At 37.6% G+C, this 27,514-nt stretch overlaps 1 protein-coding gene across 4 annotated transcripts in view; it reads left to right on the top strand.

The window, feature by feature from the left end:
- Nucleotides 1-27,514, top strand: part of PPP3CA (protein phosphatase 3 catalytic subunit alpha) — a 309,291-nt gene that overhangs the window by 130,886 nt on the left and 150,891 nt on the right. For all 4 annotated transcript variants that reach the window (XM_078069001.1, XM_036095790.2, XM_078069002.1 and 1 more), the window contains one exon: nt 19,690-19,890. In XM_078069001.1, the coding sequence (XP_077925127.1) occupies nt 19,690-19,890 (201 nt within the window). The remainder of the gene's footprint in view (nt 1-19,689; nt 19,891-27,514) is intronic.

The raw sequence follows: 27,514 nt of genomic DNA, 5'->3' as shown, positions 1-27,514 counted from the left end.
GCACCGTGACTAGCAACAGTAAAATGAACTCAGGGTTCAAAAAAAGTATAATTGTGTTTATTTGTTATCATTACTAATTCCTTAATTTGAGGCAGTGCCATTCATTCTGCAGATGAGAGAAAAATACTTCATATAATTGAAGTTCATTTGGGGACCATATTACTATTTTCCCTCACATGGTACAGTGGCTAAATAATATGTTTCCATATGAGAAGTCATATATAATGCCATGTTATTTATTTATTTATTTAGAGAGAGCAGGGGCGGTGGGGGGGTAACGGGCAGAGGGAGAGGGAAAGAGAATCTTAAGCAGACTCTGCGCTGAGCATGGGGCCTGATCTCATGACCCAAGAGTCGGAGGCTTAACCGACTGAGCCACCCAGGCGCCCATGTGATTTTTGATAGTGAAATATCCTTGCTTTGCATTCATATGTAGATCAGCCAAAAACTACCTCAAAAAGCATTTTCATTCTTAGATTCTTCTATTAGATATTCATTGTTGGCACAAAAGTTCAAGACTTAGGGACTTTTTTCTTTTAATTAAGCCTGATACTCATTTAATAAAAGATTCTCTAAATTTGGTGATAATGCAGTCTGTCATATACTGAATATGTCTTATATTTCTCTGATACTTAAGTGCTATTTTTATTGAGCTTTGGTAATATAACATTAATCTTAAACCAATCATGTTACATTTCTAAATCTTTGCTAAATGGCAAGCATTTTTAATACTATATAGTTAAGTATATTGCACATTTTAAATGGATTAGCAGTGTTTTAGAATAAATTCAGTGTATCAGCAATACAAGGTTTGTTCTAGAACAAATTCAATTAGCTTTATTAAATTAGGGATTTTAAAAATGCTTAAATGAAAACAGCTGAAGGTTAGTTTTATTTAGTTAAAAAGGACATTTGGATTAGAATGGTGAGCAAGTCCTTGTTTCTGAAACACATAAGTGAGCTTTCTTTCCCTTTCACTGTTGTTTACCTTTCTTTACCACAGGGAAGGAAATGCTTGCACTGTAACAAATTAAGAAGAAATTATATTTTGCTTAATAGGTAACTGGATGGTTAATAGTTAATTAGGTACAAAAGAAAATTGAGAAAACTTTTGATTTCTTTCCTCACATTAGAAATGAGGAATTTGAGAGAAATCAGTACAATGTGCATTAATTATTAAAGCATTCAGTGTTTTGGTAATAACCCTCTTTATTTACATATAAGTATTCCTTAGGAAGAGAAATCTATCTATAGGCCTTTATATTATGCTTAATATCTCTTGGTTAGATGAATAAGATGAATAGGTTTTTTTCTTTAATTTTATAGAAATCTGCATTTATTTTTAAAATTTTCAAAATAATCTTCTCTTGGTGTGAAGGCACATATTTCATTTGGTAAATGTAATATTATATTTTACATTATTATTTACATTATTAATTAGAAATATTGTCATTGTAAATTATTACAAATGTAAATATTACATTGGGTAAAATGACATTCCTTCAATACAAACTCAATTCAATGAATATATACGGACAAAATCTAATGAAAGGACATGAGAATTTTCTTAGCATAGAGGTACACAGTTATACAGTTACACCATCAGAATGAAAACACTTGATTATTGCTATTAGAGTGAACAGACTGTGTTCTCTAACATTGTTCTCTTGTATTTTAGCTGAGGAATTATATTAATTTAAATGAAAATAAAGAAAATGACCAGAAGGAAAATTGCTATGGCTAATCATAGGCATGTGCTTAAGCAGTGTGCCAATGGTTTGGATTTCCTTTTTTTTTTTCCTTTTTTTGGGGTTGGAGGAGGGGCAGAAGGCGAGGGAGAGAGAATCTTAAGCAGGCTCCATGATGGGTCGGATTTGATCTCAGGACCCTGAGATCATGACCTGAGCCCAAATCAAAAGAATTATAGGCTTATTATAAGCTTAACTGACTGAGCCACCCAAGTGCCTCCAAATGGTATTATTTCTATGCAGTTCAGAGCTTATCGAAATGAGACTTCCAAAGCACAATTTGGCCCTTTGCGTTTGATCATTGGTTATTTCAGTGAGCTCTCCCAGGTGATTTTGCTGGCTGGTTATATCAGTGACTCCCCAAAGCACATTGGCCTGATAAAGGGTGCTCTTACAGATTAGTCTGCTGTGGGAGGAATCACATTCTTGAGTTTTAAGTTTTGTTTATCTAATAGGTAGTAATAGAACTTCCTCCAGAGACATTTATCAATACTGAAAGCCCAAGTGTACCTTATAGTATGGGGATCATCTCTGAATGAAGGCCTGTAATGATTTTTGCTCTCTTTCATGGGAAAACACAACTCAGGGAGCTACTGCATTTTTCTGCTTTTACTCTCATTTTAACAAGTCCCATAATAATAATAGTAAGCATTTATTGAGCGCTTTAGTCCATGTCAGGCCTTCTTCGAGTTTTCATGTGGCATGTATTATTGAATCCTCACCATCGCCTTGTATGATAGGCGATATTATTATCTGCATTTTGCAGATGAGGAAACTCAGGCACAGAGAGACTGAATAAATCCCCCGGAAACCTAGACCAACAGGTAACAGAGAAAGGATGCGAGCCCAATAGGTGGGGGCCCAGAGCCCTGGGGCAAGCACAATTGCATCACCCAAAGTTCTTTCCTATAAGCCCCTAAAATAAGAAGGCACATACTTTATTTGAGAGCAAAAATTCATGTAATTAATTTGAGTAAACACCTCGATGATCGAGAGTCTTTGTTATCTCTGCCTAACATGTCAAAGGATTGGCTTGGCCCCAGATCACAGATATAGAATGGGGAACACTGTGTTTCAAAGTGGAGGAAGATGGGGGAGGTCAGCTGTGGCAATCCTATCAACCTCGAAAATCAAAGGTTTTCTTTCCTTTGGTTGGAATTCTTTGGTTTCCTTCTTCCTTAATTAGCTTTTTAAAGAGTAATAGCAACTGCCTTGGACAACCTACAATTTGCAGGCATTTGCAGGTTAATGTCGTGAGCTTTGGTGGAGAAGGCCTGGGACTCTAAGATTATGTCCTGGTCCCACACACTGCCTGTGTTATCTTTACCATGAATGTAAACACAGCTTTCTTATTCTCTTGATCTATAAAATGATGACCGTTATGATACATATCACAAAGGGATATCATGAAGATTGAATGAAATCATATATATTAAAATGTTCAAATATGTCAAGTATGTACAGATAATTGCTTTAATGTTTAGGACTTCTTTTAAAGTTGAAAAGCTTATTTTCATAAAATAGTTCTTTATTCCAAATAATATCTCTGCCTAATAGAGCAGTCAGATGAAGATAGCTAGAGTGGTTTTGAAATGAGATAAAATATAAGGAATTTATTCATTATTGATTTGAAGATACCTAATAGCATTTAGTATCTTCAAATCATATTGGACTTAACCCAATATGATTGAGCTGTATTCATGTATCATTAAGTAAACACTATGTGTATTATATAAAACTAAAAAATGTTAACTTTTATCGCATGATAGTACATCATTCAGTATGATGCATATATGAATAAGGAGAAAGCAGAAATAAGCAGGTTTTTCCCCTATTTTTTTTTTAATTGACAGACAAATGTTCCTCAGCTTAAACAAACTAACATGTTTATGATTTTGATGAAAATTTCCGGCCAATTTTACTGATATCCTCTATGTTGAAAATTAATGTTTGTGTGAACTGACTTACTTTATCAAAATAGTTGAATTGGTTATTTGTGTACAGTAGGCTTTCACAAAATACAGTGTGTCAGGAAGACTGAGTTTTATAGGAAAAAAGTTGGGAAATGATTGATCTCCCTCCTGGATAGTCATAAGATACAATAACACATGCAAATCTCTAAGAAAACTTGCCATAAATAAGCCCATTTAGCCATATTTTACATAGATGTTCTGAAACTTTTTTTCTCCCCCAGATTTTTTTTTTTAAACATCTATTAGCCCAGAACTAATGTTGGGAAAGTGTTGCTGTATACATAAAATCTGATGGTCTTGGATGGCCCAGTCATCTCTGGGCTTTCATATGCATTGCTTCTCTTATCTTTCCACTAAGGTCACATTATACTAATAGTAAGAATTTCATATTGGCCCATGATGATGAATATAGTTCTTGATTAGACAACTATCCTGGGGCCATATTTAATGTCATTCCTTCCCATTAGCCCACATATATGATGCAAACATTTATATAATAATACTTGGGGTTTTTTGAGGCATAAATATGCCAAGTATAAATGAGAGCTTTCAGGTGATATAATGAAATGCTGATATATGGAACAAAAGTAATCCTGTAGGAATTCTCTGAAGCTCAATAGTAATAAATAGTATATTTTTATACTTAGTAAATTTGAGTTCATACTTCATACCAAGCATTGCACTAAGTACTTTTATAAATATGTCCTCATTTAATCCTTTTAACAACCTCTTGAGGTAAATATCTACATTTTACAAGTGTGAAAACTGTGGTTTCTCAAGGATCTCTTCGGGACACATACCTTTAAAGCCAGAATGTGAAGATAGGTGATTAGGACTTTATAACTCAGAACCACTATACTTTGTAGCATTGAGAGCTCAGATTCTGCTCCATATTGCTGGTAATTGTCAGTGGCAGGTAGACTAACCAGGCATTTTAAGGAACAAATGTTGGGGAGGCACACTTTAAACAAAATCCCAGACTAGCCTGAGAGGTTGCCAGCAGTCATTAAGGGGAAACTTTTAGGCTTTGGATAGAACCCAAGCTCAATGCTCATGTATGGAAATACTTTGGAGGCTCTTACCTTTGGATCAATCCATCAGAAACCAAATTACAACAAAGACCTTGTACTTTTTACAAGTGGAGTACTGAATCTATGATTCCTTGTAATATTCTGGTCTCTTTCAAGACCGGGAACAATTAAATAAGAAGACAGGTAAGCCAAATAAGATGTCCAAGGAACACACTGTGCATTTGGGATAAATATTATTGCATTTAGAGCCTTAGGTGGTGAGATGCAAATTGTGTGTCCATAAATCATTGGCCAAATGTTTTTTTGAACCCTCTCTATGGTCATCACTCTGGGTAGGGAATGGTGAACTCATAAGGAAAGAGTGTCACCAGGGAATCCAGAGGACTACATGTGTATTTCAGGTTTTGCCATTAATTACCTCTGGATCACTGGATGACTCCCCCTCTTATTTACACAGGCAAAGTCACAAGGATTAAAAACACAACTCTAGAGCCAGAGAGCCTGTTTTAATCCCTGGCTTCCTTTACTTATTTGCTGCAGTGTGAATTTGGTAAATTAATTTTTTTGTGCCTGTGTTCTTGCATATGAAAAATAGAATAATGGTATCTGCATCATGGGATTGTTATGAAGATTCAGTGAGTTAGCACATATACAGTGTTTAGAACAGTGTCTGAGATATAGCGTTATAGAAGTGATTATTGTTATTTTTTATTATTATTATCACTGCTACTCTTACTCTCTTTGAGCCTTAGTTTCTTCAACTAGAAAATTGAAGAGTGAAATTAAATGATATGTAAGAACATAATTTCAGATTTGTACACATTTGTTGGACTTAGCATAAAACCCGTCTAATAATTTGTGGGTGTCTTATGAGTACCAAAGTATGAAAATTAATACAGGCGGCAACTGCTCTATGTTTTAGGGGCAAAGAGATAAACACAAAACAAACACAAAGAAAACTTTGTATTTTGGTGATCCAAGGACATTTTATTAAGTGATTGATACTCAAGGATTGGGGATTCACATGGCAAGCAGGCTTTGGGTCTTCTCAGCCGTTGTGACATTTATGAATAGGGATGATCAGGAATCAGGTGGTTGCATGCTTAAGGAGCTAAGCAAAGCATCTGTTAATCATAATGAATACTTAATGAAGTATTTGCTATGCTAATAATGTTCCCAGCATTTTACAAATATTAGTTTGTTTAATCCTCAATTTACAGATCTGAAAACTTTAGCGTAGAGAGGTTAAATAACTTGCCCAGGATCATACAATTTGGTGAAGTTGGGGTGTAAACCCAGGTAGTCTGGCTTCTGAGTTTGTGCTTTTAGCCCCTTTTGCCTTACTATTTCTGAAAGGCTTGAGGAAAGGTATGGAATTATATGGAATACTTGGGGTATTGAGTAATTGGGTATGACCAGACCATAGGGCTTTCGGATTAGGTGGGTAAAGGGGAGATTACTGGGGATTTGGGGAAATCATCTGACCATTACTTGAATAATCTAGATGAGGGGGTCATTGAGCAACTAGACTAGAGTGGGTCTCATAGTAATGGTGAGGAAGCTGTGATGGAGGAAGTCTTAGCCCATTTGGCTCAAGGAGCCTTTCAAGAGTCTATTAAACTGTGGACTTCCTCCCCGGAAATGTGTGCAACACATAGCATTGCCACAGAATTTCAAGTTTCACAAAGCTTTTAATTTATTTGATGCTTTATATAACTTGGTTTTTCTCCCTTGTAATAATTGTGTACTTTCATAAAAGTCTGCAGTTTTTCTTTACCTTCTGTTTGTTTTGTGTTCTGTATTTTCTTTCAGTAATATTTTTAAAGTATTTTCTTTAGATACGTGTTCTTTGGTTATTAACTTTTACAAAATATAACTTAGGCAAGTTCTTGATAATTTAATCAACTTTGTATCCCCATAGTATGAATATATATAAATAAATGATGGCAGTGAAATTTCCTGTAACTGTTTTCCTTTGTTGCTTGAGTACCAAATGGTGGTAGATCTTATGGAGAGCAGATAATCTCTACCAGGATCCACATTGTTCTGTGTTTATTCATGAGCAGGCCGTTATTTGAATAGTTGTATCTGGGATGGAGAAGTTATTTGCATTAAAGAAAAGGGAGATAAATCCTATTTCCAATGCAACTGCAATGGCGTCTTATAGAGAACCAGATCCAAGATTCTGTCCTTGCTTCTAGGAGGACACACTTTATTGTCCCTGGAGCATGGAAACCCTTTGGGTAATTAGAGTCTGGAGGGAAGGGAGTTCAGAAAAGATTGGGTGACTGATTATCATTTGTTTTGTTTATCATTTGGTGTGAGTAATAATTGGGTCCCCCTTGACTAGGTGGGGAGTAAGCAATGCTAATACCTATGGGAAATTGTTCTAGTAAAATTCACATCCTATTTAGGATTTGGTGCTTTTTTTTTTAAGGGGGGGAGGGGCAGTGGGAGAGGGAGAAAGAGAATCCTAAGCAGGTTCCATGCCCTTGAGATCATGCCCTGAGCTGAAATCAAGAGTCGGATGTTTGACTGAGCCACCTAGGCATCCCGCTTCCTTACGATTTTCTTAATAAAATTTTCTATTCTCTAGCTTACTTTATTTTAAGAATATGGTATATAATACATATAATATACAAAGTAGGTGTTGACTATTGTTTATGTTATTGGTAAGCCTTCCAGTCAATAGTGGGCTATTAGCATAGCAGTAATACTTATATGCAGATTTTGGGGAGTCAAAAGTTATGTGCAGATTTTCAAATGCATGGGGTTTTAGTACCCCTAATCTTCATTTTGTCCAAGGATCAACTGTATGCCATCATGAATATCTTAGATATACCCTGATATATCTAGGGCTATTGTGAAATATGGAACTGAACACATCCTCAATTTTGCCAGGCCATCATTCTTTTGTATTTATATAGTGAGAATAGCTCCATTCCTTTCCTATGAAATAACAGATTTTGTGGTGAGTGATCAATTTTCGATTACCTCTGGGTGTGTGATTGCACTGTGGTTGGTGAGGGAACTAAAGTTCTGAAAAAGTGGAACATTAGCAAGGGCCTCATAAAAAATACACACAACTCTATTGTTAGAGTAACACACACTATTACACTATTAGAACTGTGGTGTGTGTGTGTTTGTGTGATTACTTTTCACTGGACATGTCCTATATCTTACATTTATATTAATCTGCTAGTAGTTCTACTTTTAATCATAATTATTTTGGGGGTGGTAATTTAAGCCAAGGAATGATTTTAAATGATGCAGTAATAAAAAATATTCTATTTCTGGTCTGCCAGTTGTGAATTCTGCACATGTAACTTTAAGAAGAGCACTCCCAGGGCTGCCTAAATGGCTCACTGTCATGCCTACTTGGATAGTGAAAAATTAGTGGAAGTGAAGCTTTTTGGATGTCTTGGGGAATGATAACCCAAAGTCATGTGTCATGGAAGTTATGTTGTTCTGTTTGTCATTCTATATGTGCTTAGAACGAGTTAGATAAGCTAGGTCTTAGTTATTCTTGACAGCTGCATTTCACAATATATTTTTCATTTGTATCTAGTAGTAGGATTTGGGTTCAGTCTGACTGGTAGTGATAGTCATCAAGCAAGTAGTTAAAAGAGGGGAGAGGAGGATTCTCCCTTCCTGAACAACCTCTGACACTTAGGGATGCTGAGAAAGTGTTAGTAATAAATCTCAGATATCACAAATCTGAAAATTAAAAAAAAAAAAGTTTTCTATTTTACTGACTCATACTTCAATAAATATATATTACTAGCATTTTTTTAACCAGAAAAATGTTCTTTTTAAAGGAAATATTTGAACTGCTTTCTGAAATTTCACAGGATAGCGCTCTATGAGTTTAAAAACACCGAAGCCCTGTTATACCCAGGTGATAATATTTTTATTGTTATTGGGTCAGTTTTACATCACAAATAACTACAAATTTTATCTATGATCCTGTATTCGCATACGGGATTAAAAACATTTAGCACTTCAGACTTTTCGTAGTGATTTTTTTCCCCTCCCCTTTTTGGTTTTCTATCTATTGCTCACTTCTGACCATGTCAGTTTCATCTTGGGGTGTGGCCTCTAGCTCCACCCCACCATCTGGCATCCACGGTCTCTTTCCTGTAATGAGTACTTCAAAAGAGACATTTACTAAATGAAGGTTTCAGTTTCTGAGTTATTTTGGTTATTGACTATCCTTTACACAATTACATACTTTTAGATCTGAACAAGGCCATTTTTTTCCATTCTTTCTTCTTAAACTAATTCTATTACCACAAATTTTCCCCAAATTCTAAGTAAGCAAGGAGAAAAAAAAAATCCATTCATTTTTTCATTCATTCAGAAATGCATTAATTGAATATCTATCAATGCCAAGGCACTTGTCTTGCTGAGGCAAATTATACTCAGAAAGTGAGATTGTCTTTGCCAATAATTTATTTAACACAGGCTCACTGTGGGAATTATAATTTATAATGGTAATATTTCACAAGCCAATAGCATATGGGATACTGTCTCTTAGTAAGCCAATAAAGAAATAACATACTCCAAACCAATGATGGATTAATTACACTATTGTTCCAGGTTAAGGGGAGATGAAGGAAATAAAATCCAAATTTAGTCGACGTATAACTGTCCAGAAGTTGGTTCTCAGAGGAGTTGGCTTAGCTAACAAAGAGCTGACGTCCAGCTGCCAGGGTAAAGCAGAAGTCCCTTGTTGCTAGAGCATGTTGCTAAGGGAATGAAGACATTGGTGTTGGCGGGCAAGATGATCTCCTTCACAGGGCCCCTGCACGGTTTTCACCACTCCTCCGAAGAGTCGCCTTGCCATGGCAGGAGCTAATGCCCGAGGTCTTTGTATATGTGCTGCCGAAGCGAGCACTGCCCAAGGTCTTTGGAGAGCTATTTAGATCAGCAAAGGTAACCCTTACCCAAACTGACTACTCTTGGTTAAGTCCTCACAAATTCTTGGTATTTAACGTTTAAATGGCCATTACACCATAGCGGCTCTTCCCTATGCTCTTATTGATAAGCCCCCAGAGGCACCCATCAACAGATGAGCTACTGAGTGTTTATTGACAACAACAGATGTTGGTGACAACATTCTAACACAGTTTCCTCCATGTAAACAAATTCACCCTTCCTTCAAAACAACTTCACTTAAGTCATAGACAAGTGGATTTGAAACCTAATGACCGATACACAACAGTACTGGACTAGACTTTCAAGGCAACTTGATTGTTAATCTTTCTACTTAATTATTCTGATTTTTTTTTAGTTAATGATGACTGATTGACTTATTTAAATAGATTTGGTGTTACATGTAAATTTGAAATTGACATTATAATTAATCTGTTTCCTTAATTATTTGAGAATTTCTTTTATGTACATAATATATGACTGGAAAATCTCCCTTAAGTGTGGCTCTTTATTAAGGAAGGGAATGCAGTCTGTTGGAGTTTTATTATGAAATTAGCCATTTTCCATTGATAGATTAAGAGATGCATGTTTGATTTAAACTCAAAATTGACAAGTACATTTTAAAGATAAGTGAAACTAATGAAAATGAAGTTTCAGAGGATATAATCGTAGGTGGTAGTCACTAAAACATTCCAATTTTTTTTAATTTTTTAAAAAAATATTTTATTTATTTATTTGAAAGAGAGAGAGAGAGAGAGAGAGAAAGAGCATGAGCGGTGGGAGGAGCAGAGGGAGAAGCAGGCTCCCAGCTGAGCAGGGAGTCCGATGCGGGGCTCGATCCCAGGACCCTGGGGTCATGACCTGAGCCGAAGGCAGACGCTTAACCGACTGAACCACCCAGCTGTCTCAAAATTCCAAATTTTAAATTGAGATGTGAAGATTATGATTTGGAGAGCACACATTTGAGGTGCTAAGAACTGGAACCTCCTGCGTGTTTCTGTATTATTCATAGGAGTGGCTGTTTCTTAGAAATGGTGGACCAGAGAAAGTGGAGAGCAGGTCTGGTCATCAGACTGAAGCAAACAGTATAATTTGGCATAAGCATTACTGAAGCATGAAGAGGCCCAGAGGACCTGATATTTCACTATTGAGCCCACAGGGAGTAGGGAGCACAGAGCCAGGTCAGGGGGGGATTAAATGCAAACGTGGGATTTTAGCTCCCACCCGTGGCTCTCTAGAGGGTGACTCTGAGGCAAAATATTGATCTGTGCTTCACTGTGGCACACAGATAGCTATAAGGCTGGATGCCAGATTTATCATTTTTAAACCAGTCACCCTTTATATGCAAAAACTGGTAACATGGTAATATCCTTAAATTGCCACTTAGACTTATATTATTTGATATTTGGGACATAAATTTGCCATTTCGTCAAGACCTTTCAAAGAAGAGAAAGCCTATTCATTTAAAAAAATTATTCTGATGCCTGTAGGTGTTTTAACCACAGGGATCGGGACCGTGGGTGGGCATGTGGGCATAGAAAATGTGTGGGCATCTAGAGCTGAATGATGAATTTGAAAGGAAAGAATTATGTGTGGGCATAGATTGATTTTTCATATCAACTTCCAAGTTTAATTGAAGACAAAGAAGGTTTGCTATTTTTAATACAGAGATTTCTGAAGTTTACATTTATTAAAGAATTTCTAATGAAATAGTTTAGTTCCAATATAGGTAAGGTCCTTCCTTATATCTCATGTCTTAGGCCACTGACTTGCAGATTTCTGAATGGTAAAGTATGTCTTGGGTTAAATAAAGTTTTATAATCCCTAGATACTTTTCATTTCTCAGGGAAAATTATCATGTTCAAAGGGACCTGCTCACGTGGGAAATAAATTCAAATTGTCTTAAAGTATCTTGTTTGTTTCTTGATTTTAATCTCCTCCTGTGACATATTTCTCTCGAGCAAAAGAAAATGTTCAAGGCAAAAACAATCAAACAAAAATAAATAAAAACCCCTCTGCTTAAATTTATCTCTGAGTAGAATTTTATTCATTACTGTAAGTTTGCTATTCTAGAGATTACTGTAAATACCATTTGCTAAAAATGTTGCTGTAGTCACTTCATCTAGTACTGAGATCAAATACATATAGTTGTGGTACCTGCTAGTACCACATGGAGGTCACCCAGAATGTGTTTTAAGTTGTGTTTGACATGTGATATCCTTAAACTGTTCTCTTAACATGTGCCAACATAAGTATCTTAGACAGCCCTGGTGCAGGCGGTGTCCGTGTGAATATGACTGATTATGTATTTTTTTAATTAAAATTATAGAGTACCCTCCTCCAAAATGACACATCATCAATTATATATTTAAAAATTTTTAAGTATTTAATTTACTTAATATTTAAATTAAAATATTTAATATTTGATTAAAATTCTTAGTTTAATCTGAACATTCAATATCATATGTTAAAAATCAGTAAATATCATTTTGCTTTAATCGTGTATACGTATAAAATAATTTGTCATTGGTGTGGCCACCATGGTAAGCACTGGACTTGTGCATATAACTTTTTATTTTAACGACAAAAAATCAGATTTCATTTAAGCTTTGCAGTAATACCGAAATGTTTTGAAATTCTTAAAATATAACTTTTGTCAAATCATTTTTCATGTTGAATCATTATTACATAATTTATTATGTAAGCCAATTGCAACTTTTCTAGTAATTAAATGAACTAACCAAAATAACAGAACTTCAAAGGAGTTTTGTGATAGAACTATCCAATCCTACATGTGGACGGGGTCGTGGACTGTCACCCATCTCTGTGTCCTTGAGTCCTTAGACTTAAGAATGCAGAGTAGCCAGAGAATAAGAATAGCTGTACATAGAAAGGATAAGGAGTAGCTATGTATCAATAAGCCTATTTAAATGAAAAGTATTTTGAAATTCAGATAATAAAGGAATCTCTGATTATACTGTTAAGGTACTCATTTTCACTAATTAATTATTAAATCCCTTGTAGTTAGAACAATAATTCTTTTAATTAATTAGTGTCTGATCTTTATTAAAGAATTGTTTGTAGCACATTTCAGATTTAGGTTCAAAAGTACTGTGTATAATAAAAATTCTGTAAGCCAGAGGAAAAAAAAGATCCCTTATTTTAATAAACGCTTCGAGTATCATACTGCCCTTTTATTAACAGTTTGGGGAAGTTACATAAAATACCATTGTGCTATATTTGCATGTAAACATTCAGGAAACCAAATGAAGTATTCAGTTTGCTAGTGAAATGATTAGTACACATATTGTGTCTAAAACGGAATACAGGGCGCCTGGGTGGCTCAGTTGGTTAAGCGACTGCCTTCGGCTCAGGTCATGATCCTGGAGTCTTGGGATCGAGTCCCGCATCGGGCTCCCTGCTCGGCGGGGAGTCTGCTTCTCCCTCTGACCCTCCTCCCTCTCATGCTCTCTGTCTCTCATTCTCTCTCTCTCAAATAAATAAATAAAAAAAATCTTTAAAAAAAAAAAAAAAAAAACGGAATACATTTTAAAGCTCAGGATCTGAGTGGTAGTATTCAGAGGAGGTGGGTAAGAAGGTCTTTGCTCTAAGGATGGAGGAGCTCATCATAGCTGTAGGAAAAAACACGAGTAAATTAATAAATTGGGGTTTTATTTATAGATTTACTGTGAATTTTGTTTTGTTTTGTTTTGTTTTGTTTGTTTTAGCTTAAGTGGGGCCGGATGTTTCTGTTTACAAGATTAATATTCAACCACACTTGAGATAAGCAAGCATATTTTAATTTGACAGACATTAATGTCTGTAATGAAAGCCAGAGACTTTCAAACAAACAAGTGATGAATGTCCACAGGAGTAGCATAAGTAGGGCCCTAGTAAATAAGTTCCTATGGTGTTTCTTAGAGGCTAGCTGTGGTTAATTTTTAAGCTGTCTCTCCTAGACAACATGGTTTCTATATCTTTGCATATAGACATGATGTGCATGGGTAAACATGTATCCCCATACTGACAGAACTTTTTTTAAACCCAGAAGGATGTAAGTCAAACCTAATGGCTCAATGTTAGAACCCAAGCAAAATTTAGTGAAAAGTCACCAGTACTTCCTTTTACATAATTCTTCACTGTTTATTCAGAAGCAGGATCAGATTTCAGGGTAATTTTATTTACTGAGAAAGGAGTTACTTTTGTGTATTTTAGCTGGCATATTATATTTTAAAATTACAGTATTCTATTTTTCATTACTTACCTTCAAGACAGAACCTTGTCTTCTGGAGTCACCTAAAAAAATGAGATATTTATTATATACTTTAGATGGAAGAAAGCTGTGTTTGTATCTAATAGTTTATAGGAACCCAGACATGGCCTTAAAGTAGATAAAGACACTTTTTCCCCCTTACTAACTACATCATCTCTCCTTTTCTTTAAATTTTGTTCTTCAGTTTTGCAGTTTAATGCTTTTCCAGGTATCTCAAGCAAAAACTAATATATATAACCATGATACCATATCACATGGCAATCTCTTCAGACTCTGGATCTGCTAATATTTGTTTTCTCTTGCCCACTTCTCCGTGGTCCTTCTCACGGCCTGACATTGAATACAGTGCTTAGTAGGTGCTTACTAGATGCTTGATGATTGATTGATTGGTTGATTGATATGGTTTGATGAGAATAGTAGTTTGTGACATATACAAAGGTCCACAAGGGAAAAATGGAGTGCCAGCTTATGGAGGTTACCCAGAATGTGTTTTAAGTTGTGTTGGACATGTGATATCCTTAAGCTGTTCTCTTAACATGTGCCAACGTAAGTATCTTAGACAGCCCTGGTGCAGGCGGTGTCCGTGTGAAATATGGGACAGGAGCTGTTTCTGATGACAGAGAGGGATGGAATAGACATGTCTGGACTTGCAAAGACTTCACATCTGCTACGGTTGATTGACATTGTGGAACATGTTTGGGGAGTGGGAGTTAAACTGCCTGTGTTTTATATGTCTTTACTTATGGTATAGATCTGTGAATCTCAGTCTGGACCTCACAGCAGTTTACCCTGGGTTCCCTTAAAACCATGCCTAGACAAGTTAAATCAGAATTCCTAGAGGTTGCACCTCAGCATCATTTATTTTTAAAAGTGATTCCAAATGTGCAGTCAGTGTTGAGACAGTTTGAGGTATTGGAGGAGCTAAAGTTGAAAAAGAAGAAAGATTACAGAATACACTCTCGACTCCCCCTATTCTCATTTCCTCGTTGAGAAGAATGCATCCTGGTCCATAATAATCTAGGACAAACCACTTACGCAATTTTAAATGTTCTAGTATCCATATTAAAAAATAAGGAAGGATAGGTGAAATTAATTTTAATAACTCTCATTTAGCCCAATATATCCTAAATCTTATTTCAACATGTGATCAACATAAAAATATTAATGAGATATTGTACATTTCCTGTTTTTTCTTGTATCAAGTGTTCTAAATCCCGTGCACATTATAGGTTTGCAGCCCATCTCAGTTTGGACCAGGCATTTTCAAGCGTTCAGCAGCCGTATGTTGCTAGTCAATTGGACAGAGCAGACTCAGAGGGTAAAGTGCTGGAATACAAACCAGGTCGACCTAAAATTTAGTGTTGGTTTTGCCAATGACTAATTCTAATTCTGTGACCCTGGGCAATTCACTTATCCTCTCTCTGGACTTCAGTTTTCTCTTATTTGATGTGAGAGTGTCAGGAATCAATCTAAATGGAGAGAATTCTAATTTTCTTCCAAAGAACCCCAGGATTTGGTGAGCATGCCCTAACAGTCATCATGGGAAGAAGAGAGGCTGACAGTGAGCTGCGTTGAATTCTTTTTCCTTTGGATGTACTTGAGGTGCCTTTTTTTTTTTTTTTTTTGAGTAAAAAATATTAAAGTGAAACAGAGGTTTGAAAAAATCTCTAGGCTAAATGTTTTCTTTATCCATGATTCTTTCTTGGAAGGAAAGAGGTCAGGTCGCAGTTATGCTGCTCTTCTTCCAGTGAAGGTATCACCGTGAGAGGGACTCTTGGGTATTTCCCATCGAATAGCAGGAGTCCCTTTAATAGTGGCTAATGTGGCTCAGATTTGAGGAAGAGAAATCTCAGATACCTAGATCTACCCCAGAGTGAGAGCAGATCACTTCTGGCTACCGGGGCACATAGTGATCACCTAAAACTGATGCGACCCAAATCTCAGGAGGAGACCCCTGTCTCTTTCAGAGGTGTGGTCCCCATTGTCAGCTAGAACCTAGGGCTAGAATTATGCTGGCATTCCGGCTTTTCTGCCTTGGAATGTGTTTCTCTCTGATGAATGAATAATTGACAACAACTTCAGTAATCATTGTATAGATGCCAATATTGGATACACGTGATTTTGGTTCCCAGACTAGTAACCTTTCTGTAGATCAGGTAGATAGATGAACTCTCTGGTGGCATCAGCAAATAGGAAATAAAAATACAAGATCATATCCTGTTCATTGGAAATCAGTCGCTGCCAGATTTGCACAGTCAATGACACGGGAACTCGATCCTGGTCCAGGGTATTGTTTGCCTTTACAGCTGTCAGTGTGCTTTATGTTTGGAGTCAGTTGAGGATGTATATATCCCAAATTTTAGCTACTTTGCTGTTATATTTGAGGAAAAAAGCGTGACACTGAGTGGCAGTTGTGAAGTGGAGAAAGCTGAGAGGGTTTCTATCTACTTTTACGATACTTCTAAGAAGACTATTAGAACACCATATTCCATACTTAATAGGCAGTTACAAGAAAATTGGTTTGGGAGGAGTCAGCCAGATATCAACAGATATTTCTAAATTTTATTGGCATGCACAAACTCAACTCCTTCAGTCCCGGCCTGCTCAGGTAGCAATGAAAGCAACTTGTAATACTCAAAGCAACGGAGGGGAGGGAAAATCCAATTTTATTATATCAAGTGTAGCCATTTTTATGAGTTAATGAAAGACATGTTTTCTATGCACATTGGATTCTTCGGTCTAAGTAGTTTTTGCTTGGTATTTGGCACACGTCTGCATGTAGGACGCTAGGTGAACAGAGAAAGCAAATAAATGTGACCTTTGTAAGGCTGGTATTTTCTTTATGAGCCGAACGGTGCACAGATACACAGATATTAGCCCACTCTTATTTTTGTCCCAGAAAACCCCTCTCTGGCTTACAGCATCTCTGCATTCCAACTTGGGCATCATCGATGCACATCTTGGTTCCCTGGGGGCCTTACCATCTGCTTACCCGGTAGAGGGCCCCATGTCATCAGTGTCCCTATCAGCCGGCTGGAAACGGAGCCCTCTGGTTGGCCTTTTTCCTCTCTTTTTTGCTCCTGTGTATTTGGAACCAACTCCTCTGTGTCAGAGCAGGTGGCTTCACCTTTGCCAGTTACCTAGGATTAGCAATTACTGGAAGGTAGAAGATGGGCATCGAAGAGGGAGCATCTGTTACTGCAGTGATCTTGGCGTTGGAGAGAGCCTAGGGACTTGGACCAAGTCTCGTTCATGCAGGTGATGCCTCTCAGGGTGCTCTCCTTTTGCCTCTCACCTTCTTCAGTGCTTCGGCTCTTTTGGGTTTAACCCTTTGATCTTGCTTAAGTTTAATAAGGCCAGCTAGTGCCTTTATATGCCTGGCAGTAAACCAGCCTCCTACCCTTCTGTGCTCCTATGATTTTTGCCTGACAGTTTTTCAGAGTCCCTTAAACCTTCACGGTCGCCCAACTCTTATTTTAGGAAATCACTAAAAAGAAAAAAAAAAATCGGCTCTTTGCATTACCCCAAGTGTCCTTTTGAAGTTTCTTCCTTTCCATTCCCCGTCCTATGTCTGGGGGATTTTGAGGAGTTACCAGGTAAGATATTTTCTAATTACAAACCATACATAAAGACCCACGTTAAAAAAAAAAAATGTGGCCATCGAAATGTGTCCATGTGTTCTTCACAAGCATATCTGTTAGGTAAGAAAAAGCAGGGAAGGCAAAGAAACAAAATGAAAAAAATTACCCCCAAATGCCTGAAGTCTAACGACCTAAATTCCTCCTTTTTTCTCCTCCTTGTTTAATTCTTGCCTTTGCTCTTATTGTACACTATGCTTTGGCATTATGCATTTTGTGTTTTAATTTACATCGTGGTTTTGTATTATAGATCTGTTCTACTCTGAGCTGCCCCAAATAATTTTTGAAAATAAACGCGGTCTTCATAAGAAACGCTTCTCGGTGTTTGTTAGAATTGCAGTTCTAAAAAGTGATTTCCTCCTGACTTCACAGTTATTAAGCACTGTCTTAAGTCCCTTTTGAGAAGCAGTATAATGTAGTTCGATCAAACTGCTGGAGTTTGGGTCTACATATAAATCGCTAGGCGATTGTCTTGGGCAAAGTGCTTAATATTTTTAAGCCTCAAGTTTCTCCCCCACAGTAATGCTGTGAGGACTGAGAACACTGATATGTAAACACATGTACATATGTCTTACTCATCTTACAGCTTTCCTGCTGTGTCTGACTTTATTACCCAAACAATACTTGGCATAAAAGAAACACTCTATAAATGTTAGCTCCGGATATTACGACGTACTTCAGTTATTATAACAATGCTCAGATAGATGTAATCCGCAATCTACAGGTGAGGCAACCGAAGCCAAAGGAGGTTATTTCCCTTGCCCAAGGTCATAAAACTGGTGAGTGTACAAAGCCAAGGCTTGTACCCAGGTTCATCTGACCACAAAAGCCTCATGCTTATCCACTGAGTGTACTTCTGCCACTTCATTTTGGCCGCATAGAGAATCAAGTTGCATCCGTTGGTATAGGATCACTTCCTGGTTTTTCTTTTCTTTTAAGTACTTACAACTTCTCTTGGATAGCAAACCTATGCTATTAGATTGCACAAAATTTCTTGCTATAGCTCTACCATAAATCTTGCTCCTTTGAGAGACACTTTCAGGAAGTTAGGGGGCTAGGTTTATTCCTGAATATCAAGTGTTCTTCCTCAGAGAGGAACCATCGTATGGAGATGTTCTTATGCATATGGCGTAATGCACATGGCAGCTGAAAGTTTCATGAAACTGTGTTTATGGTCCTTCTAGATATTTCTAATAGATCTGAGTTGTTTTCGGTAATGACTCCTCATGTAAAATACACAAACAATGACTCACCCTCACTGAAGGGGCTTATTGGCCATTTATCAGAAATTTAACCTTTATGATACCATCTCTAACCTAGACCTTTGGATGTCCTGGCACATTGTAGAAGTTTAGTGAATATCCTTCAGCTGAATGAGTGAATGAATGTATTCACAGATGTAAAGAATGACAGTAGCTACAGGAGAGGTTCTTACTGTTAAGTTACGGGGGTGTGGGTGAAAGAGAGAATGGTTGGTTCTGGGGCTGAGCAGTAAGTTGCGTTTGTTATTATATCATATTCCTAAATACGTGCATCTCCTCCCTGACACCATATTGTCCTTCACTGTTCAAGATGTTCCTTTGTCACCTGCGCACACGAATCCTGATTTCCTGTTTAATATTCCGTGCATTTTTGCCTTTTTGCTCTCAGATTTCTGCTCTCTCCTTAAATAGTGAGTCAGTTTACTCAGAGGTGTGACTTTAGTTGGAGGGGCAAATCTGGTCTGGCAGATCTTCTCCCGAGTGAGTTATGGTTGGATGTACAGAAACTATTTTCTTTTGTCGAATTGAATATTGCCTAACAGAAACATCTCTCTCTCTATTTTCTTTATTAAGTTAATCAGGATCTTCTAGATGCAAGAGATAGGTACTGGGTGAATAAGAAATGTAAATTTCCTTTCAGCAAGCACATTACATCCAGAATCAAAGAAAGAAGGCAGTCTTTAATTCTTGACAGCCCTTGATTTTATTTTATGTGAGAACTTTTAAAATACTCCAATAGGTGGCTAGTAACACAGAGAGATATTTGGCAGTTATTATTGAATTTTTGTTGGATTTGGCTAATGTAATAATTTGACTTTTTCTTTTTCAGCTGTCCCATTTCCTCCAAGTCACCGGCTTACAGCAAAAGAAGTGTTTGATAATGATGGGAAACCTCGTGTGGATATCTTAAAGGCACATCTCATGAAGGAGGGCAGGCTGGAAGAGAGCGTTGCATTGAGAATAATAACAGAGGGGGCTTCAATTCTTCGACAGGAAAAAAATTTGCTGGATATTGATGCACCAGTCACAGGTAAGTCCTGAGGATGGAGACTGCCCACTTGTAGCCACACTTTGTTCTTAACATCAAATCAAAAAATCCTAGATACCAATGAGTCTTCACATACCTCTTTCATCTTACTCTTTAACTGTCCAATTTGTACACGAAGGACTAAAGCTATGATACATATATAACTATTTTTTATTTCATGTATTGAATATCTGTAAGATGGTGATGCTCTAAAAAGTATTGTACAATTCAGAGGTGATGAAGATATTCTGAAGTAATACTTTACTTTGGAGGTGATCTTGTTTGTTGGTGGAAACACTAACTGGCACAGAGGACACAAAATATTTGTTGGGACAAGTTGGACAAGGTACACCGAGACTTCCACAGTGGTTGAGTAAGTGACTGAGTTAAAGCGGTGGTTCTCAAAATGTTGTCCCCAGCCTAGCATTATCATCTCATCCCTTGGAAATGTGTTAAAATGTCAATTCTTCGGCCCCGCCGTGAACGACTGAATCGTGTTCTCTGGGGTGAGGCCATTTCTGTTATCATCAGGTCCTCTAGGAGATTCCAAAGCACATTCAAGTTTGAGAACCACTAAAGTTTAGGGAGAGGCCAAATTTCATGCCTTCCTATAGTATTTTGTGCCTAGAAAATATCTTCACTTTGAGTTTTTTGCTGTTACCTCTTACGGGCAGATACATATTTTTGTGTAAGCGTAACTTCTCTTAGTCCATCAAAATTAAATCTTGTCCGAAAAAAATGTATGGTGTAGAGGGTCAAATATTAGAGGTTTTTGATCTATCCTTTGTAGAGTTTGCTAAACTTCTACGTTTTCACTTTTTTGAGAAGCTAAAAAACATTTGTTTTGGGGGCACCTGGGTGGCTTAGATGGTTAAGTGTCTGCCTTCAGCTCAGGTCATGATCCCAGGGTCCTGGGATCGAGCCCCACATCAGGCTCCCTGCTAGGCGGGGAGCCTGCTTCTCCCTCTGCCTCTGCCTCTCTCTCTCTCTGACTCTCATGAGTAAATAAATAAAACATTTTAACAACAACAAAAAAAAAACAAAAACAAAAAGCATTTGTTTTCTCCTTAATTATTATCATTCTGGCAAAGGAAAAAAATTAGACACAGAATATTATCCTTTTCAAAATAAAGGGGATGCCTAACGACTGAGCCACCCAGGCGCCATTTAAAAATATTTCACATATACTACTGATTGCTTCTTTCTTCCAAATCTTTATTACTTACATGATTGGCCTTCAAAGATATATTTGAGTGTTACTCTTAAGAGAAAAATAAGCTCTCTAGAATACCAGACCAGACTTTCCTTGGTCAAAATGTCCCTAATGGTTCTTATTCCAAAGAAACTGGCATTCTTAATGTTTTATTTTTGGTTGGCAATGCAATTTTTCTTGCTTGTAATTCAAAAAATGTAATGAATGTGTTTGGAGCCAGGCAGCAGGAGAAATTAGCTCCAGTGGTGTTAACTCAGTTTTGGCCAGTGGTGAGTAAATCAGGCCATGGATTCACTCTGTGTGTATCACTGTGAATCCCATTTTCCATGTGTTAAGATGGAGTCATGCCTTATTATCTCCAACTCATAGACACTGTGAAAAAATAAAGACAAAACAAATATGAACAGGCTTTACTTTCTCAGATACTAAAATCCTAAATTTGTTTAGTATCTAAATACTAGTTTGGAAGCCACCAGCAAAAAATAAAACAAAAAGCCAAACCAAATCAAAAAACTACTTCAAAAATTGGCCACAAATTCCACTTATAAATTAATGATAAAATATTAGATTTAAATGACATCTTTATCATTAAGCTTATTTGTTTTTGTTAAGAATGAATGGCTTGATATTTTGAGTTTATTTTTTATTTCACATGATAACGTGTGACTTGCAATGAAGAATTCATGTTAAGTTCACTAATGAGCCCCGTAGGTGGTAATGGAGGTGATAATTATAACTTAAAGAAACATGTAAAATAGATATTTAGGGCAATGTATTTTCCGGGATGCAGTCAGCTCTTCTGTTTGGTTAGACTCTGTCCTGAAAGGACACATAGAGAAGATTCTGGAAGAGTCAGATTTAGGATGTTTTATCCCAGAAACCTTCTGGAGTCCATGGACTAGTTGCACTCATATTCAATACAGATCACACTGGGTTCTTTCTAGTGAGATACCAGCTGACAATTTGGCAGAGTTTGGGATATAGCTGTGAAGAGACTTTGGAAATCAGGATTCAATCATGTATAGCATTCCCAGGGGGGAGAAAAACCCCAAAACCTTTCAGATAGTGACAGAAGCAGCTATGGAGACATCACAGAAAATGTAGCACTAGTGAAATATAATCCAATCAGGAAAAACTTTTCTATAGAGGAGTGTTTATATTTCATAACAAAGGCAGGATCCCAAGGAACCTCTAATAGGTTCCATTGTAGTGATCTCTTTTCCTCTTTTCTGGGAAGATACGGAATCATAGTGACAAAGGGGATAGAAAAAAATTATTTTAACATTTGGGTAAAAGGGAAAAAGAAATATAATTCACCAGAAAGCTAAATTTATAGCTTCACATCCCAACCCATGAGTTTCTGAGCAAAAGCTGAAACCTGCAGAAATGCAAAATGAAAGCAGGATACATTGATCAGAGAATATTGCAATCCCTTTTATTTCAAGATACTTCTTATAAGAATCTGAACAATGTGTATTTTTAAATTTTTTTTTGTTTTTGTTTGTTTTTTTGAGAGAGAGAGAGAGAAGAGAGAGAGAGACAGGAGGGGCAGAGAGGGAGGGAGAGGGAGAGAGAGAATCCCAAGCAGACTCCCTGCTGAGTACGGAGCCTGACAGGATGCGGGGCTCCATCTCACAACCCTGAAATCACGACCTGAGCCAAAATGAAGAGTAGTATGCTTAACCGACTGAGCCACCCAGGTGCCCCATGTATTTTTAAATTTAGAATATCTGTATATTCTATCTTTATAGATAGAATATTTTATTTTTATTTTATTTATTTATTTATTTATTTATTTATTTATTTAATTTTATTACTGGTGCTAGGCTATGCAATAAAAGACATAGTTTACACTTAAAAATCTTCAGGATAGAGTATTCTTTATGTAGTTCAGAACTCCACACTTAGGAAAGATAGAAAATTTAATTCAGTGGAGAAGGAAGAAGAGGAAGAAGAAGGTAGTAGAAGAGGAGGGGGAGAAGGAAAATAATATAGAGATATTATTTTATATAATATACAAATGATATATATATATAATATACAAATTCAAATAAGAGGTATAATATACAAATGAGAACCTGTAAAAAAGATTAAGAGGAAAGAAGCAAGGACTTTTAATGTAGTGGGAAAAACCTGAACCCTGACAACATGGTGGTATTCAAGTGGTAGTAGAAATAATCTCTCACCTGATATGTGAGATTCCTGAAAATGGTGAGGTGAGTGAATCCTGGTAGAAACTGACCAGTAACTTCTTATGTGGAATTCACCTTTAAGTGGAGTAGATCTGTAAACTCTCAAAATGAAACAAATGGCAAGTATTTTGTAACAAAAGCCCTCCCCCACTTTCCCTCTAGTCCTCCCCATTCCTAGTTTTTAATTCATAAAAATGTTTCGCTCACAAACAGAAAAAAGTCATGCTAACATCTGTGCCATCGTTTGCCCCTGTTTTGAGAAAAACCTAGAAATTAGTATTCTAGTTATTTGAAAACTGGACATTATTTCATTCCTTGAGCAGGTCTTTCATGTTTAAATGAACCAAACTGCCCAAATCACCTTCCCCCACTTGAAGTGTTTATAAAGTATTGAAAGGTTTATAGTTATTTAGGATTTTCTTTACCCTTCAAATTCTGTACATTTTATTTGGGAGAAGAAGAACCGGGAAGCTGCCTAGTTCCAACCTGGCCTTTGCATGTGTCCCTCTGGAGGAGATAAAGCACTGTGTACCTTGCCGTCCGGGAGGTAGATTTAGATAAACCAGTAACCTTCTCCATGGGAGTAGAGGTGCCGATTAGCCAGGGGTCCGCGATCAAGACAAAGGAGGTATGAGGCATGTTTTGCTCTTTTCTCTAAACTAACTTGCCTGATTAGAATGGTAGCTGTTTCAGAGATTTAATATGAAGAATGTGTTTCTGTGTTGGAGGCATTTTGTCGAGGAATGTGTTTTCCTTCTTTGATTCTTTTATGAAAATTCAGTTGAATTTATCTTTGTTTACTTGTAACATACAAATGGAACATTAAAACGTGTAGCCAAATGTCAGTGGGGCCACTTGCTCTGGACTAAATATTCATGCCCACCCCCACCCCAATATTCAGATGCTGATGTACTAATCCCCAATATGATGCCATTTGGAGGCCCACCTCCAAATCGGGGAAGTAATTAGATTTAAATGAGGTCATGAGGGTGGAGTCCCCATGATGGGATTAGTGCATGTGTGAGATGAGACCTCTCTCTCTCTCCTCCACCTGAGGATACAGTAAGATGGTCTCTACAAACCAGAATAGGGTCCTCGTCAAACACTAAATCTATGCCGGCATCTTGATCTTGGACTTCCCAGCCTCCAGAACTGTGAGAAATGTTTGTCGTTAAAGGTATCCCGTCTGCAGTGTTCTGTTGAAGTAGCCCGAACCAAGATACAATTCATTTTGGGAATTCCATTTAATGCATATTTATTGAACATTTACCTTGTACTGGTGGTGTGGGTAATACATAGATGAATAAGACCTGGTCTCTGTTCTCCAACAGCTCAAAATAGGATAAGGAAAATAGATAATTTGGCTAAAGATATATCCATTAAACTATTGATTAAATTACAAGATATGATCTAGATTTATTTAAGCAAATTAAGAAGTATCCAACTGGATATAGCTAGTTTAAATTCAAAAGGTTTTTCTTTTTTCTTTTTTTTTTTTTTAAAGATTTTATTTATTTATTTGGCAGAGAGAGACACAGTGAGAGAGGGAACACAAGCAGGGGGAGTGGGAGAGGAAGAAGCAGGCTTCCCGCCGAGCAGGGAGCCCGATGCGGGGCTCGATCCCAGGACCCTGGGACCATGACCTGAGCCGAAGGCAGACGCTTAACGACTGAGCCACCCAGGCGCCCCTCCATAAGGTTTTTCTATCTTCTAAATGGCTAAGGTTTCCCTGACAGTGCCCACTGATTATTATATTCTATCTTTGATTGGAAGAAACCTTTAAATAGCTGCGATCCTAACTGTCTTGAGTAGGGATTGAGAACTCCTTTAGAAGGTTAGGAACTGTGGATGGTAAGCATAGGAGGTGTAGTCCTTGACCAGAATACTCAAGCTCTAGTCAGGGCGTCAGACACAAAAACAGAGAATTACTATATAATTTGTTAAGAACTGTAATAAAGATGCCTACGAACTTAGTGTGGGAACTCAGAAAAAGGAATGCAGGGAAGCCAAGAAAGTTTTGACCGATTTCATGATATTTGAACTGGATCACATCTGAGAAGTAAAATTTTACTCTGTGAAGCATATTTTGAGCAGAGACAACAGCATATCAAAGGCGCCGGTGTTTGTGTGTGTGTGTGTGTGTGTGTGTGTGTGTGTGTGTGTGTGTGTGAAGTGGTAAGACGTGGTTTTGGAGGTTTGCTGTGGGAAGCCAGGGTCTCAGAAGGGTGTGGGGGTGAGGGTGGGGGGAGACCGAGGTTGGAAGGTCCAGGTTGGGTATGAGTCTCTGGCAGGCAGCACTGAGACATTCCAATACTGCTCTACAAGTCTTTGAGCAGGGAGTTACATAATCACATCCCGGAAGGGATGAGTGGAATGGAGTGGGAAGGAAGTCTTGGGAGAGGCTTTGGTTAGGAACCTCTCATATTCTCCCGGAGAAGCCAAGATGATGCCTTTGGCAGGGTAGGGGATTTGGATATGCTTTTGATTACAGGTCTTTAAAGAAAATGATAGTTAATACTAATCTTAAAACATCTGATAGTTCGTACTTAAAAATCAGTGTCCATTAAAGACTTCTTGAATACGGTGGGTGGTTTATGCAAGGATCCAATTTCCTACATTTGTCCTTGAAGTTTTCATACTTTCCTGTTTTCCCTTCAACTTAGCAGAGAACATTCCCCTCATTTGTAAAGCAAAGGCAGACCAGAAGCCCAGGTTTTCGAATCGCGTGATTTAGAGCTCATTTTCTGCTCTCTGGGTGGAGGGGATAGGCCAGCATTAGCTGGGCAGACTGCTAATCTCTCCAGTTTGTCTGTTTCCTGCAGGGGGGGATTTGTCCCTGGGGCAGCAAAGGATTCCCTCAGTGGCTGTGTCTGCCATTTAGCATGTCAGGCAGTTGCCAGGAGAACCCTCTGGCTTTGTTCCTGGATATGAGAGTGGACCAGTGGCCAAGTTTAAGGTCATGGCATTCCTGCCCTTACAGCAGCTGACGTCAATTAGGAGAATTCCCCATGCCTTTACTCTGGGGAGAGTTAAGTGGGGATAAGAATCCAGTGTCTTTTGAGACCAAAAAGATCAGTGTTTATTCTCCTCAAACTATCATTTGTCACTATCAAAGCCTAACGTGGCCTTAGTTTATATGGGGATAAAATATTACTTCTGGGGCATTTTGCCCACTTAGATTTCAGTGGCCAGGTCTCGAGGGCCTTCCCTTCAGCCAGAGGCCTATTTTGGTACCCAGCCCACTGCTGGCAGTTAGTGCATTTCAGCCCCGGCCTGTGGCAGGAGCACATCATTTTGAAGTCCTTATTCACCTTAATTTTGACCCTTGATTTAAAAAAAAAAAAAAAAGAAAAGAAAAATGTTGATAAAAGTTAACTGCGTGAGAGCAGACTCCTTTTCCATGAAGTGTTTACCTCTCTGGTTTTGCAAGGTTGGTTTTAGGAAAACCATCTTAAGCGGGAGAAAAGGGAGTCTCAGCAGTTTGAGTCAGTGTTTCTCAAAATTGAGCATGGATCAGAATCACCTGAAGGACTTTATTAAAACACAGGTCGCTGAGTCCCACCTCCAGAGTTTCTGATTTAGTAGGTCTGGAGGTGGGCCTGAGAATTTGAATTTCTAACAGCTTCCCAGGTGCTGATGATACCCTTGATCTGGGACCGCACTGTGGAGACCACTGGTTTAAGTGACTGGTCTGAGGTCTCCTAGCTAGTAAGCTGAAAACCTTGTTTTTTGAACAGGCATCCATCTACATACCTCATGCTTAGCTATCATACTATATTACACACACTATTCTGCCTCTGTATAAGATTTTTTTTTTTTAAAGATTTTATTTATTTATTTGAGAGAGAGGATGAGAGGAGAGAGAGAGCACATGAGAGGGGGGAGGGTCAGAGGGAGAAGCAGACTCCCCGCTGAGCAGGGAGCCCGATGCGGGACTCGATCCCGGGACTCCAGGATCATGACCTGAGCTGAAGGCAGTCGCTCAACCAACTGAGCCACCCAGGCGCCCCTCTGTATAAGATTTTTAAACATCAGGCATTTTCAGTTCCTTTCACTAGAATTTGTTCTCGCTCATTACTGGAAAAAAAAAAAAACATGTTAAGAATGCTATTAAAGGTTCTCAAGAAATAGAAAAAAATAAATTATTTCGGTTATTGATTATGATTGGTTATACTTTATTTTTTTTACTATTTTTTTGAGAGAGAGGGGAGTGGGAGAGAGC

This window comes from Halichoerus grypus, chromosome 3 (genome assembly GCF_964656455.1).
Source record: "Halichoerus grypus chromosome 3, mHalGry1.hap1.1, whole genome shotgun sequence".
NCBI classification, from domain to species: domain Eukaryota; kingdom Metazoa; phylum Chordata; class Mammalia; order Carnivora; family Phocidae; genus Halichoerus; species Halichoerus grypus.
The sequence above is the reverse complement of the archived record's forward strand: the minus strand, read 5'-3'. Positions and strand labels throughout refer to the sequence as shown.